Source organism: Oryzias latipes, chromosome 1, assembly GCF_002234675.1.
Source record: "Oryzias latipes chromosome 1, ASM223467v1".
Classification (NCBI taxonomy): Eukaryota; Metazoa; Chordata; class Actinopteri; order Beloniformes; family Adrianichthyidae; genus Oryzias; species Oryzias latipes.
Genome location: NC_019859.2, coordinates 33,244,552 through 33,257,594, shown reverse-complemented (window position 1 = coordinate 33,257,594; position 13,043 = coordinate 33,244,552). Strand labels below are relative to the sequence as shown.

The 13,043-nt window shown below is 43.6% G+C and overlaps 1 protein-coding gene across 2 annotated transcripts; it reads right to left on the bottom strand.

Annotated features, from left to right (window-relative positions):
* Positions 1–2,142: 2,142 nt before the first annotated feature.
* Positions 2,143–9,984, bottom strand: pcdh18 (protocadherin 18). 2 transcript variants are annotated; one of them, XM_011492396.3, is made up of 4 exons: positions 7,129–9,984; positions 6,564–6,652; positions 5,839–6,011; positions 2,143–3,775 (listed from the first exon to the last, which is right to left on the bottom strand). In XM_011492396.3, the coding sequence occupies exons 1-4, from the start codon at positions 9,601–9,603 to the stop codon at positions 2,955–2,957; spliced, it is 3,558 nt and encodes a 1,185-aa protein (XP_011490698.1). In that variant the 5' UTR covers positions 9,604–9,984; the 3' UTR covers positions 2,143–2,954. The 2 variants fall into 2 exon arrangements, with proteins under 2 accessions (XP_011490698.1, XP_004084271.1); XM_004084223.4 differs by having other exon boundaries at positions 6,564–6,619; positions 7,129–9,982.
* Between the last annotated feature and the right edge of the window lie 3,059 nt (positions 9,985–13,043).

The following is a 13,043-nucleotide window of genomic DNA, read 5'->3' as shown; positions in this document are numbered from 1 at the left end:
GTCTAGTTACTTATACTGTTTTTATACTTGGGCCTTGTACTTTGTTGGACAGTCATACAATGCATTTTACTATAGTACTATGTGTGCCTATGTATATGACAAATAAAATCTACATTTAAATGTGGGCAAAACTTTACCTTGGAAAGATGGAAAAACCTAAACCAGTTATTTCAGTTTGTGCACAATGTAAACAAACAAATTTACAAAACCAGTTCATTTGTTGATGTTTACTCCATTTTTGTACCAATTAAGGATGTAGGCGCCATTTAGATTTATTTATTTATTTATTATTTTTCATTTTGACAATTCCGAACTTATTTGTTGCTTAATGTTGTCTTGAATGTTTTATTTGAAGAACTTTGTCATGTTATGGATCTACAACTTTTGTGTATTTATTGACTCAGTGGGTGATGGGTGTGTCATTTAGTTGTGCAGCGTGATCAGATGCAGGCGTTTTAAAGCGTCCGGCATAAACGTGGACACACCTTGAAGCTGAGAGCGGCACAGTCTTTCGGCTGTCCCGTTTGCTCTGTTATCATTTAACCTTTAAAGGTACCGCGTACATAATGGTGAAACCATAACAAATGAATGGCAAAAAGAACCAAGGGAGCAGATTGTTTTTCATCGGGAGTAAAGATGCTGGAGAGGTGCTGGGTGCTGAGGCGGAGGAGTTTGCTCTTACATCAAGTCATAAGACTGAGCTACGTGGAGGGGGACTGCTTGAGTGTCTTTAGCTGAGAGTCAGGACACATCCGGGACAGATCACTAGTCCCTCACGAGGACAGATAGAGACAAGCAGCCACACACCACCTCTCCTGAGGGCAGTTCTTCTTTTCTCCCAATCAATGAAAGTACAATACAATAAAACGGTCTCATTTTTTGTCTCTCTCTCTGAATGCACATGGATTCCATGCATGTTTGTTTGCGACTCTTTCCTGTCGTTTAACCCTCACCAATTGGGGCAGACAGTCATTACAGTGATCCGTCAGGGGCATGTTTATTAGATGAGCTATCCTCAGCACTACCTGCACATACAACTTTAAAAGGCCTCTTGTTGATTACAACAAACTGAAATATTTCCAAGTCTGAGTTGGAATAAATTGGGCTGTTCATCGCTGATTTTTTCTTTCCTGATTGCTTTATTTACATGATTTCCTCAGACGACTGTTCTGTGCTACAAAAATAAACTGAAGTGAAATAAATTGGGTTTAATATCCCTTTATTCTTCTCCCTCACTCATGCTTCCCTCCCTCACTCAGTCACTCACTCAAAGCTTGTTGCTCACTGAGGCTTAAACTCTTTAATGATGAAGACAAATTAGCTCATTATCAAGTGTTTTCATGCATGTTCCTCTCCCTGTGAGTGAGCGTGTGCCTGTGTGTGCGCGCGTACGTGCGCATGTGAGAGTGTGTGTGAGGGTGTGTTATGAATGTTTTCACATGCATTGTCTTGTTGAGGATGTGCATGTATGCTAATGACTTTCTGTGTGCCTCGTGGTGCTGTTTGTATGCTAATTCTCACCTTTACTTTATTAGTGCTTTCTCTCATGAGACCAATTTCTTTATTTTACCTGAGATGTTAAATTTGGCCTCCTAATAGATCTCAGTTTGGCTTTTTTTTTTTCTTCTTTGTGTGTGCCAAATGTTTGTTTTTGCTCATGAGTGACTGAACTCCAGATAATCCCTCATAATCACACACAGAGTGATTAAAGGGAGCACGAAGGCTCATTTCTTATTTTCTCTTAATTGCATTACACATCCATATGGCCATGTTGTTCAATATCATGCTTTCAATTTCCCATAAAGTGCAGTTCTTATCAGATGCTGCTCATTTGCAGCGCATGGCCTATTCACTATTGTGCTTTGGGGGATTACTTATTCAGACAGGAGGATTTGTTCTCTGAATTAAAATTAATACTAAAATGTAGTTTAATCTAAGAAGATCAAGCAGGAATAAATTCTGTGTTGAAATTGTTTGGCAGCAGACATTAATGTAAGGTTGCTGCAGTTCAGAAACTGACCATTAGAAGGCGCTAAGTGATGGAGGAGTTGCAGATGAAGCTACTTAGAAATGCAAGTAAAACACATTTTTTGAACTAACTTGAACAAATAAAAAAAAAAAGAAAATCCAAGTAGACCCAGATACAAATCTCTCTGCTTTATTTATCATCCACTGGTCACAATGTTACCATACAAAATCCACTTCCAACATGGAACTGCATTGGAATGTGATTACTTTGATATGCAAACACACATATTTAATATTAAAAAAAAGAAAAAAAATTAAATACAACTGCTTTACAAAATAAAAGGCCAGAGAAAAAATGGACACACTCAGAGATAATAAGACATGCAGTGACAAATATAAAAAATAGACATGTTATCTTTTTCTGTACAAACATACATGGACACATATAAATATAGAGAAGTAAAAAAAGAGTGTATTTTTGATATAGAAAGATAAAATTGTACAGTTACATTCCAAAATAACAAAACAGAAGACATGGCACAATATTCAAGTGAGCTTGCCTTTCTCCACAGACACTGTACAATACTGTTTACTGTTGAACTAGAAAGTAGGTTACACAACAGTTGCTTTCTCGGAGTCTGTTCACACCACTGTAAACATTACAAGAACAGGTACACTTTTTTATGTTGATGAATTTAACTTCAAGATCACCTATTTGAGCAACTTTCCAAACAACTTGGATGCGAGTGGAGAAGTCGTGTCTTCGAGTCGTGTCACAGCTTCAGTTCAGTGTTGGACTTTCTTTGCGCTCAGAGACGCACGACAAAAAGGGAAATTTGGTCAAATAAACAAGACAAGCTTTACAGTGGAAAAGGAACCCATTAAGTTTTGCGTCGGCACAAAGACCACAAATGTCCCAGTGTGGCGAAATGTTCCAGACCAACACAGTGAAAGCTCAAGCCCGCCATCCCGCTCTGTGCGGCTCCCTAGTTCTGCCTGACATCCTGCAGCAGTTTGTTGATCTCATGAGCCAGCTCGGAAGTGTCCATGCCTGCCTCGTGGCGGCTCTCACTGCGCTTGCTGTTCTGGAGACCCTGATGCAAAACGCCATCAAAGTCATCTTCTTCATAATTCTCGGGAATCTCTTCCATGGCCGGCAGCCATTTTAAGTGTGGTGGCTGTCCATTGGTGGAAGTTGGAGTGGAAGATGATGAGGAAGACGAGGCGGGAACGTGGCTGGTGCCCACAGATCCATTGCCTGGATTTAGATAGTGGGTATTGGCAGCCCATGCGGCTACACCTGGGGGGTAAGAAGGGCCCTTACCACCTGGCAACAAGCCTCTTCGGCTGTCCTGAGGGACAGCACTGTTGCCATGGTTGCCAGCAATGTTGCCAGCACGTCCAGTGCCCCTCTCTGATGTTCCTGAGGAGGAGGAGGGTGGGCTAGTTTCCGTGCACTCAGCGTAGGAGTCCATATTAGGAGGCAAGAGTCTCTGGAAAACGGAGTTCATCTCAGTGAGGAGGGAGCCAGCCCCTCCTCCAGCAGCACACATCTCACTTCCACCTTCCCCCCCAACCCCAAATTCTTCATTTCCGGACTCTTTGCCAAAAGTGGAGAAGCTTTTGCGGTTTTCGGAGTCAACAGAGGACTGGTCATCATCCAGTGGGGCTTGCTGGGAGGACTCTTCCCCAGGGATGTACATGTTGTTGCGGTAGTCAGCAGAGGAAGCGGGTGAGGAGAGGGGAGGCATCCAGCACTGGTCAGAGTGTCCCAAGACGCGACATTCATCTGTGCAAAGTCTCATGGCTGAAACAAACACACACACAAAAAAAACAAAGATTCAAAGTCAAGCTGGAATTGAAGGTTCATGGAAAGAAGAGGGACTCTGGATGACTTTTAACCATTTGTGGCATGACTATAAAACAACCCAAAAAAAAAAAACACAAAGACCCCATAGAGGAAAAGCTTTCCTAATATCTCATTACCAATAAAACAGAGGGGTGCAGTCAACAAGGAAGAGAGTGGGTCGTTTGAAAACTTGGGTTTGTTTTTTCTTGTTGTTTCGGTTTTTCTTTAAAATAGTTCAGTTTGGTAAGTTCTTGTTTGTCCTTTCATTTTAAACTGCCGGTATTTACATCTTAAAGCATATACTACCAGTTGCTGCTGGGTATAACAATATTTCACTAGCTTTACATGCAGCTGCTAATGACATTTTGGATACTCAGCAATGTTGCGATTAAAATACATGGTCTGAGACTTTGGTGTCCTCTCAAAAACACGTGGAAATAAGTTTGGGTGGGTTCAGGAATTGATCTGCTCCTCCAGAAGTTTTTTTTTTTCTGCCTTAAAGTTCACAAGCAAAATAAAAAAAAAAGAGAAATCTATTGACAGCCCCTGGGTTTGGCTTTTATTAAAATCGGATCATATTTATCATTTCTTGAAAATAAAATGTAAAAGCTGCATTGTCACACTGAAGACCCTAGTCCCCAGGGTCGCCATGGATACATTTTTAATACGTTTTCAAACCCACACCTTAATCTGGTCTTTACTAGCATCCCTTAACACTGCAAAAATATTAGCATAGTCAATTCAAAGCAACTCTATTTTCTTCAACACAGGACATTTGTGAAGCCATTCCAGCTTGGTGTTTGAATGATTCGCCCAAATCCTCACGAGTTTTGTCATTTACTCTGTAAAGCTTTTTGGGCTTAACTAGCATTTGGATGAAAAAAATAAACAGTTATATAAATACAAATAAATCTCTGCCAAGCAAGTCGTCATTTTAGCAAGACTGAGGCAGGGATTTGCTCGTCTTTTGTCAAACCCAGCATGAATTTGCCAATACAAACAGAAAAATCTAAACAATTAAATCTATTAAAGAGAAAGGATGTTAATCCTGCCTTTTGGTCTTCTTATTTTTTATTAATTTGGCATAAAAGACAGAGAGGGAGGAAGACAAAACGCAATATCTCTCTAAAATAGGAAGGAGGGGGGAGGGGGAACTGGCCGTGTCCACTGCCCCTCCCTCCATCCATCTCAATAAAGTCAGAGAACACATTAACAAATATGAGGAGAAATACAGAGGAGCTCACAGGCATGCAGGAGCAAGAGAGAAAGGGACAGAGTCAGAGAGAGAAGGAGGGAATAACATCATTCTGAAAGCAATTACTATGAATTCTCCTCAGTTCAGACATGAAAGCGTGCCACTGTCACTCACCAGGGGGGGAAGAAAGAGAAAGTAAAAAAGAAAAAGGGAGGGAGAAAAAAACATCACCCTGAGACGCATACCGATGAGTGACAGGCGACTCATCTCCGCTCCAGGGAGGATTTTACAGACACGGCTCTATCTTAGGGGCAGATAATGCTCACACACACACACACGCAAGTGCACATGCGCTACAACACAAACGCTTCTATTCCGCACACTGTAGCAGCTTCTCCCGGTGTGATAACGAGCGTGGAAATGAGGGGTGTGTAAAAGAATGGGGCTGAGCACAATGGAGATTGTGTTGGAAACAAGGTAAATTTAGTGGCTGTAAAGGCAGGTGTGCTGACAAGTAATGGGCTTAGGACTGATGCTGTCCAAGGTTCTGAAATCTGTCAGCCACATAAAGACAGGGGATTTTAGGGAGGCTTCAGGTCACCTCCAGTTCATTTTGAAACCAAAATTGACACAACATCAATATCTTATTTTTAGGACTCAAGCTTGTATTAAAAAAAAAATACTTCACCACAAACAGGTGTGATTGCTCTCTACAAAGAGAGGAAACTGTTAAGCTGCTGCTACAAAAAAGTGTTAGGTTGAGGCAAACAAGTCAGACAAAATGCGATGTGCAAATCTGGATGGTTTGCATCCTCCCCGAGCTCACCTGGGTGAAGTCGATGGTGCATCTCGAGGTGCATCAGATCAGAAAAGCCCTCCCCCAGAAGCAGCCTGTCCACAGGGGATTCCCGCCCCATGTCACAGTCACTGTCCCCCGCCTCACTGTCCCCACGACCACTGTCCTTTAGGCTGAATTTGTCCATATCTTGTAATGCATACCTGTGGGGAGGGATTCAGACATCTTTTTTTATACAGGGTTTCCATTTTACATGTGGAAAAATGAAGCAATCAGTCAGTCTGCCGGAAAGACTAAACTTGACATTTTTAACTTGAGGCTTCTTCAATCTGTCAAACCATTAGACGGGGCTTGGCCCATCAATTTTTCATGGAGGTAAATCCCATCAATAAATCCTTTGGAGCAGCCACTAGAGGCATCTATAAATCTATCATAAGTGGATATCATGGGGAAAGTTTTGATGGATGCACAGTTTTCTATCTGAGCTCATTTTCTCCCAAAAATGTTGTGACACTTAGACAAATGAGCTACATATTTCGAACTGAGTGAAACTGGAATGACAACTGGAAGATGACAATAAAATACATTTAAACGCAATTGAACCAGGCAACACATCAACTAATGGGAAAAAAAAATCTTCACTTTAAAACACAAAATAACAATGACAAACAAAAATACTTTATAAATCTAAGGAAAATAAATAAATAATCAGATTAAAAAGTGGAGAGGGGCTGAGGGACGTAGGGGGAAATTACCTGTAGCTGCGGGAGTATTTGTTGCCACGGAAACTGGGTCTGGGCTGGTACTGGCCCTGATGGAGCATGGACAGAAGCTGTGAGACTTGCTACATCCAAAAAGAAAAAAAAAAGAAAGAAAAAAAAAAACAAGACAAAATAAAAATAAAATGGGGGGATGAATACAGATGGAACATCAAGGAGGGGGGAGAAAAGAGAGAGACAACACAGAAGACAAAAAATGAATGAGTAAACACAAAATGGATGATAGAGAGGCTGCTAAAAATGGGTGAGACAAAATGGATGACATTTCAACAAAAAAGGGGAGTGAAAATGGAAACGTGGCTGATGAGTGAGTCACATTGATGATGGAGGTAACTGTGACAGGGTGTAAACAAGGTAAAGACAGAGACATCTATAATAATCAACAGTTTTAATGAGAGTCAGTCTGAACTGCAGGGCAGTGTTGATTAAGTCGCACAAAGAGATGAGTTAATTTACTCAAACAGGGACAGCTGTGTGAGGAGGAGGAGGAGGAGGAAGATGAAGCAGTGTGCTAAGTGTGTGTCTGTGTGTGCGCGCTCACCTCCACTGGAGGAGTTGCATGTGCCAGCTCCAGAGCGAAGCTCTCTGGAATGTGATTGGACGAGATGGTCACCAGGCTGTTCAGAGACTGACGGCTGTGCTGGTTCTGCCGGCTCCCCATCTGGGCTCGGTCCATGGGAGGGGAGGCTGACGGGGAGCGGTGGTGAGCCCTGATGGGGAGGGTGCCATTCACTGTGGGAACCAGGGTGATGTCACCTTTGTGAATCTGCCTCGTTGGTTTCTTTGGGTGGTGCTGGTGGGTGGACTCTGCCACCCGGCAGTTGTAGGAGTGTCTGGTGTCCTTCTTCTCACGGTTGCAGCGAGCCACGTACACCACCATGATGACCAGCAGAACAGCACAGATAGCCCCAAGTGAGATGATGATAATGAGGGACAGATCTATGGACGACTCCCCCTGATCCATTGGCTGCACGTGGTTCTCCCTGTTCTCATAAAGGGTGATTTTTAAAACGGCTTTGGCACTTAGGCTTTCACTTCCCTGATCCCTGACTACAATTTTCAACTCAGCATGCTCATGGGGGAAGTTCTCCAGGCTGGCGTTGGCATGGATCTCACAAGTTCTCGGTTCCATGAGGAAGAACCCTTCCTCATTGCCACCAGATATGGAGCAGAGGAGCTCAGCGTTGACCCCCGTGTCCCGGTCAGTTGCCCTGACCACAGTGACAAGCTGTCCGGCCTCTGTGAACTTGAAGACGTGAACATCTGCGGTAAAATTCCACAACTGGGGGACCACAATTACCGGAGGGTTGTCGTTTTCGTCAAGAATGTTCAAGACCACTGTGGCATTACTCTGCAGGGGGGGCTTCCCTGCATCCTTGGCTTGCACAACAAATGAGATGCGACTCACATCCTCTCGATCAAACGTGCGCAGTGCATAGATGGCACCATTAGAAGGATCAATGTTCACATAGGTGGAGATGGGGCTTTCATTAATAAAGTTCTCCAAGATGGTGTAGCTCACCTGTCCGTTAGCATCCAGATCAGGGTCAGAGGCAGAAATGGATGTCAGATATGCACCAGGGGCATTGTTCTCGGATTTAAAGATCTCGTATCTCCCCTTCTCAAAGTGTGGCGGGTTGTCATTTTCGTCTGTGATGTGCACGGTGAAATGTTTGACGGTAGAGAGGCTCGGGATTCCCCGGTCTTCAGCCACCACAGTCAGACTGAACTCTGACCTTTTCTCTCTATCCAGGGATACGTTCGTCAGAATCATGTAGTTGTTCTCGTATTTTTTCTGCAGCTTGAAGTTGCCCTGACTGTGCAGCCGACATTCCACTTCTCCGTTTAACCCAGAGTCCAAGTCCTCCACCCTCACCAAGGCAACAAAGGTGTCCAGAGGGGAAGCCTCAGAAATGTAGGCAGCATCCCCGTTGCCCTGGGAGGACATGAGGCTGATGCTGATGTCTGGCTTGTTGTCGTTCACATCTACCACTTTGACCAGGATCTTGCAGTGGGCAGGCATTGAGTTTGGACCCATATCCTGCGCCTGCACGTCAATGTCATAAGACTTGATCGTTTCGTAGTCCAGCCTCCTCATAAGCGTTATGTGGCCACTGTCTGGGTTAATTTTGAAGGTCTCCATGATTTTAGGAGACACGTGACTACTAAAAGAGTAGACTATTTTCGCGTTCTTCCCTTCGTCAGCGTCTGTGGCATTCAAGTCTATGAGCAGAGTGCCAACAGTTGCATTTTCAGGCAGGTTGATGACATATGAGGACTTCTCAAAGACCGGGCTGTTGTCGTTGGAGTCAGTAACGCTGATTTTGAGCAGCGTGGACCCGGTCCTGGGGGGAACGCCCCTGTCGTAGGCGCTGTACTGAAGTTCATAACTGGAGCGCAACTCGCGGTCCAGCTCTCTGAGCACCACCAGCTCGGCATATTTAACTCCGTCACTCCTGGACTGAATGTCAACCTTGAAGAAGTTGTTGGGCGCTAAGGCATATGTGTAGAGAGAGTTCTCACCGACGTCAGGGTCTGTGGCGCTGTCCAGGGGGATGCGCGCCCCCACGGCCGCGCTCTCGGAGATTTCGATTGGGATGACGGCTCGGGCGAACTGGGGGGCATTATCGTTGATGTCCAGCACTTCCACTTCGATGTGGAACAGCTGAAGGTGCTCGGTCGGGAGCGTGAGCACGTCGAACTGGATGGAGCAGTTGAGATTCTTTTCGCAGAGTTTCTCGCGGTCGATTTTGCTTCGGATGCTGATTTCTCCGTCCTGCTCGCGCACGGTGAGGAAGGAAGAACTGCCCCGTTGCATGGCTCGAAAGCGGAGCGGCACGGAGCTGGGAAGTTTTGCCAAAACATCCGCGACATCGTCTTTCAGACGGGCAATAACCGTGCCGACTTTCTGCTCCTCGGAAATGTGATATTTAAGCGTTTTACCGGCAGAATGCTGCGTCGCCAGCGCCAAAACAGCCACAACTCTCCACAATCTTCTCAGAAAAAGACCCATCATTCTTCTGGTTGAAAAAAAATAAATAAAATGAAATAAAAAAACTTCAAAATGTAGTGTTGATGTAGTTTAACTTCATCGACTAGCTCGGAGTAACTACATTGCACGAAAAAGGTCTTTTAAATTGGATTAGTTGTCATTAAATCATCCAAATCTGTGCGTCCACCCTCGTCATCTGTTGTGCGCATCCAGTGTGGAAGAGAGACAGCTGAGCACCGCTGAAGTCTGTGCGCCTTTCTCCCTCTCCTCCCTGCGTCTGCTTCGTGCGCCGTGTGCTCTCCTTCGCTCCCTCTCTTCCGCGCGCGGACCTGATCAAAATAACCCGCCTCAAATCTCGCCAAAGACAAGCGCTTCTTAAATGAAAAGCTGACTAGTGGCCACTTGAAATCCAAAGCAAATGAGAAGGGAGGGAAAAAAAACCTTCGGGGTGGGGTGAAAACCCCGCCTTGGGGGGTTCACTCTCACTACTTTTCAGGGTGACGTCTCCTCATTTACAGCAACCACGGGGGGAAAAATACTTTCAAGGCATGAATACTTGTGATTATTCATCCTGTTCTTGCCTGCACGAAGATGTAAAAAGTCCAAACTCTCATAAGACCATAACTGTGACTTGTTTTACAAAAAAACAGATGATTTTGAGGATTTACGCACACGTTTTGCGTACTGATTTAACAATATACCCACTCCTGTTTACCATAAATGTGCATCTAGTGTTGCACTAAGGTGGAAACCGAGTGTTTTCCTGCTCTTTGAAGCTGATAACAGCCCCTTCACGCACATCACTTTGAAGTGGATGTTGTTCTGAGTGGAGTGCGCTTTCTTTCCACATGCGCTCCGTGTCTGAGTCTGTCTGTGGGTGAGACGTCTAAGCCGAGTAAGCCGTGTGGCGAATCGCCCTGAAAGGGAGCCGGACTTTAATGAATGCGTTTTAAGAGTCGGTCACGCCGCGGAACAGCGCTGTCCCCGCGCACGAATCTGTTCCCCTCAAACTCCCCGTGGGACCCGCTGCATCCCACACTCACCGCTTCGAGCACGCGCGCTCGCGCTTGACTAGGTAAAGGTCTAATTGGTGTGAACGCGCAAGTCAGGCTAGAGCAGGGAGAGAAAAAGGAGATCACAGGTTTTATATTTGTGCACAACTGGGACTGAGCATCGTGGACACCATCTGGTGCAGTTTGTTTGGCACGGGACCTAGCTGAACAAATAGGACTCCAGCAGAGCCTTAAACTCCTCAGAACTGTGAGGAAACGACTTGTTAAGGAACTCACCGTTAGCTGGTGTGCTTTAAGAGTAAAAAGAAGAAAAATAAAAATCTCAGCTCATTTTTTCCCACATTTCAGTTACTGAAAGGTTTGCTGTAGATCAAACTGAGACATTTGAGCAAATATCTGAGATTATCCGGATGCAGATACCCATAAGACAAGCTTCAGCAGATCAGGCTGTAGTTGCCTCTTATTTCTCCTAATTACCCAACAACTTTTTTAGAGCATGCACAATAAGAAATAGAAAGACTGTCAACACATCCACAGCTGCTAAGTTGGTTGCACAAGAAATGCATGGAGAGCACTATTTAAAAAATAAAAAAAAGAATGGCAAACTCATGCAAGCCTGTGCATCTGCACACTTTTCAAAGCTTTCCATGCCTTTTCGTGGGAACAAAAGCCCATAAATACCCCAAACGTGCAGGGACACAAACCAGAAACTCCCTCCTTTTTGAAGCCCCGGCATTAAATTAGCGGAACAAACTTTTATTCTTACCCCCAGCATCTATTCATCAGTCATGTCTGCAAAATGTTTGCATTCACTCCTGTTTTGCAGATTTTTAAGCTTAGTTATTTAAACAGGTTTGATACGGGGCCCAGCATTTCCATTGCTCCAAATACACACAATGCAGTAATGCAATTACACTCAAAAAACGTTCACTTTGAATGAACATAAAAAAATTATGGAAAGGATTTCCACATGATTAGATTGCGTTACTTGAACAAAAATGAATCATGTTGGTCCTACTTAATTTATTTACGTTGGCTCAACTTAATATATTTAGGTTGGATCAACTTAATGTATTTAGGTTCAAACTAATAAATTTAAGTTGATTCAATTTAAATAGAGCAGTTGCACCCAACTTTAAATTGATATTGTTGCTCACTCTAAAAAGAAAAAAGTTGATCCAATTTAATTGAATCACTTCAATTGGTCACACATAAGAAAATTAAGTTTATTTAACTTAAATTTCTATTTTTTTCTTTAATTTTATTTACACATCTGTAATTGGTATGTTGTTCCAAAGTTACAACCAATGGGTCTTTTAATTTTCACATCAATGACATGAATTACCCAGCAAAGTCCCACATCACAAGCCAGGAGCTCAATTACCACGAACTTTGTGTTAAGTATTGGAACATTAACATTTTACCACACAAGGGGGTTGGTCATCATCCTCTACCAAACTTTAACTCATGGTGCAAAAAAAAAATAAACATAACAGTTTAAATCACTAGTTAAAACAGAGTAAAACAGCTAGACAATAAAACCCATGGACAAAAACTCACACTTAAACCCCAATCTGCCCAGATAGACAAAGAAAGTGGTATCCCACAATTCCTTGCGATTATTAATGCATCCAATTTAATGGTATCACGTTGGATCAACATGATTGAAATTAGTAACTTTTAAATGGATTATTTTTATGTACAATCGACATGATTCATTCACGTAAGATTTACAAACATAAAATTTTCTGGTTGAAATGACAAGTTACTTTTTCGTTAACTTAATTGGCTGGTAATTTCCTTTTTTTGAGTGTACTCCCTGTGTCCCAGAGAAACTAATCACATTTGGAGAACAAAGTCTGCTCTGGAGTTTAAGGAAGAAGTGAGCAACAGAAAGACGCAGTTGGAGGGGGTGCGGGTGAGTAAAGGTCCTAAACGCTGCATAGAATGCAACAATTAATGTATGGAGGGGGAGCTTATAATCTAAGTAAATAACAGATGGAGACTTAATACATTTAGACACGCTGCATAACCCGAGGAGCCAAGTAAACACCGTCCTTTTGGGGCTCATAACTGAATATTCATCCTTTGCAGCAGGTGCAAGGACATCATTTTTTTCTAAGTTTTAGCTGAACTTTCCTGTTTTCAGCTTCCCAAACATAATTTTATTGATATATTGCTGGCTGTGAGGCCAGCGGCAGCCTCTGCAAACAAACAATCAGCCCCTGCCTGCGCTGGCTGGCTGCAGCACTGCTTATTATGCAGTGCCTTGTAGTCAAAAAGTCCCAGTCATAATGATCCACCAGTTCACCAGGGCAATGAGGGCGCAGCAGCTGGACTGGCCGGGGAGCAGGACGGAGCAGGAGGAATGTGCGCGTGCACGACCGCCGTGGCTTTGGTGGTTTGGTTGTAAAGGCACGCGAGCATCTGTCGCCTCGCTAGCCCGTTCAT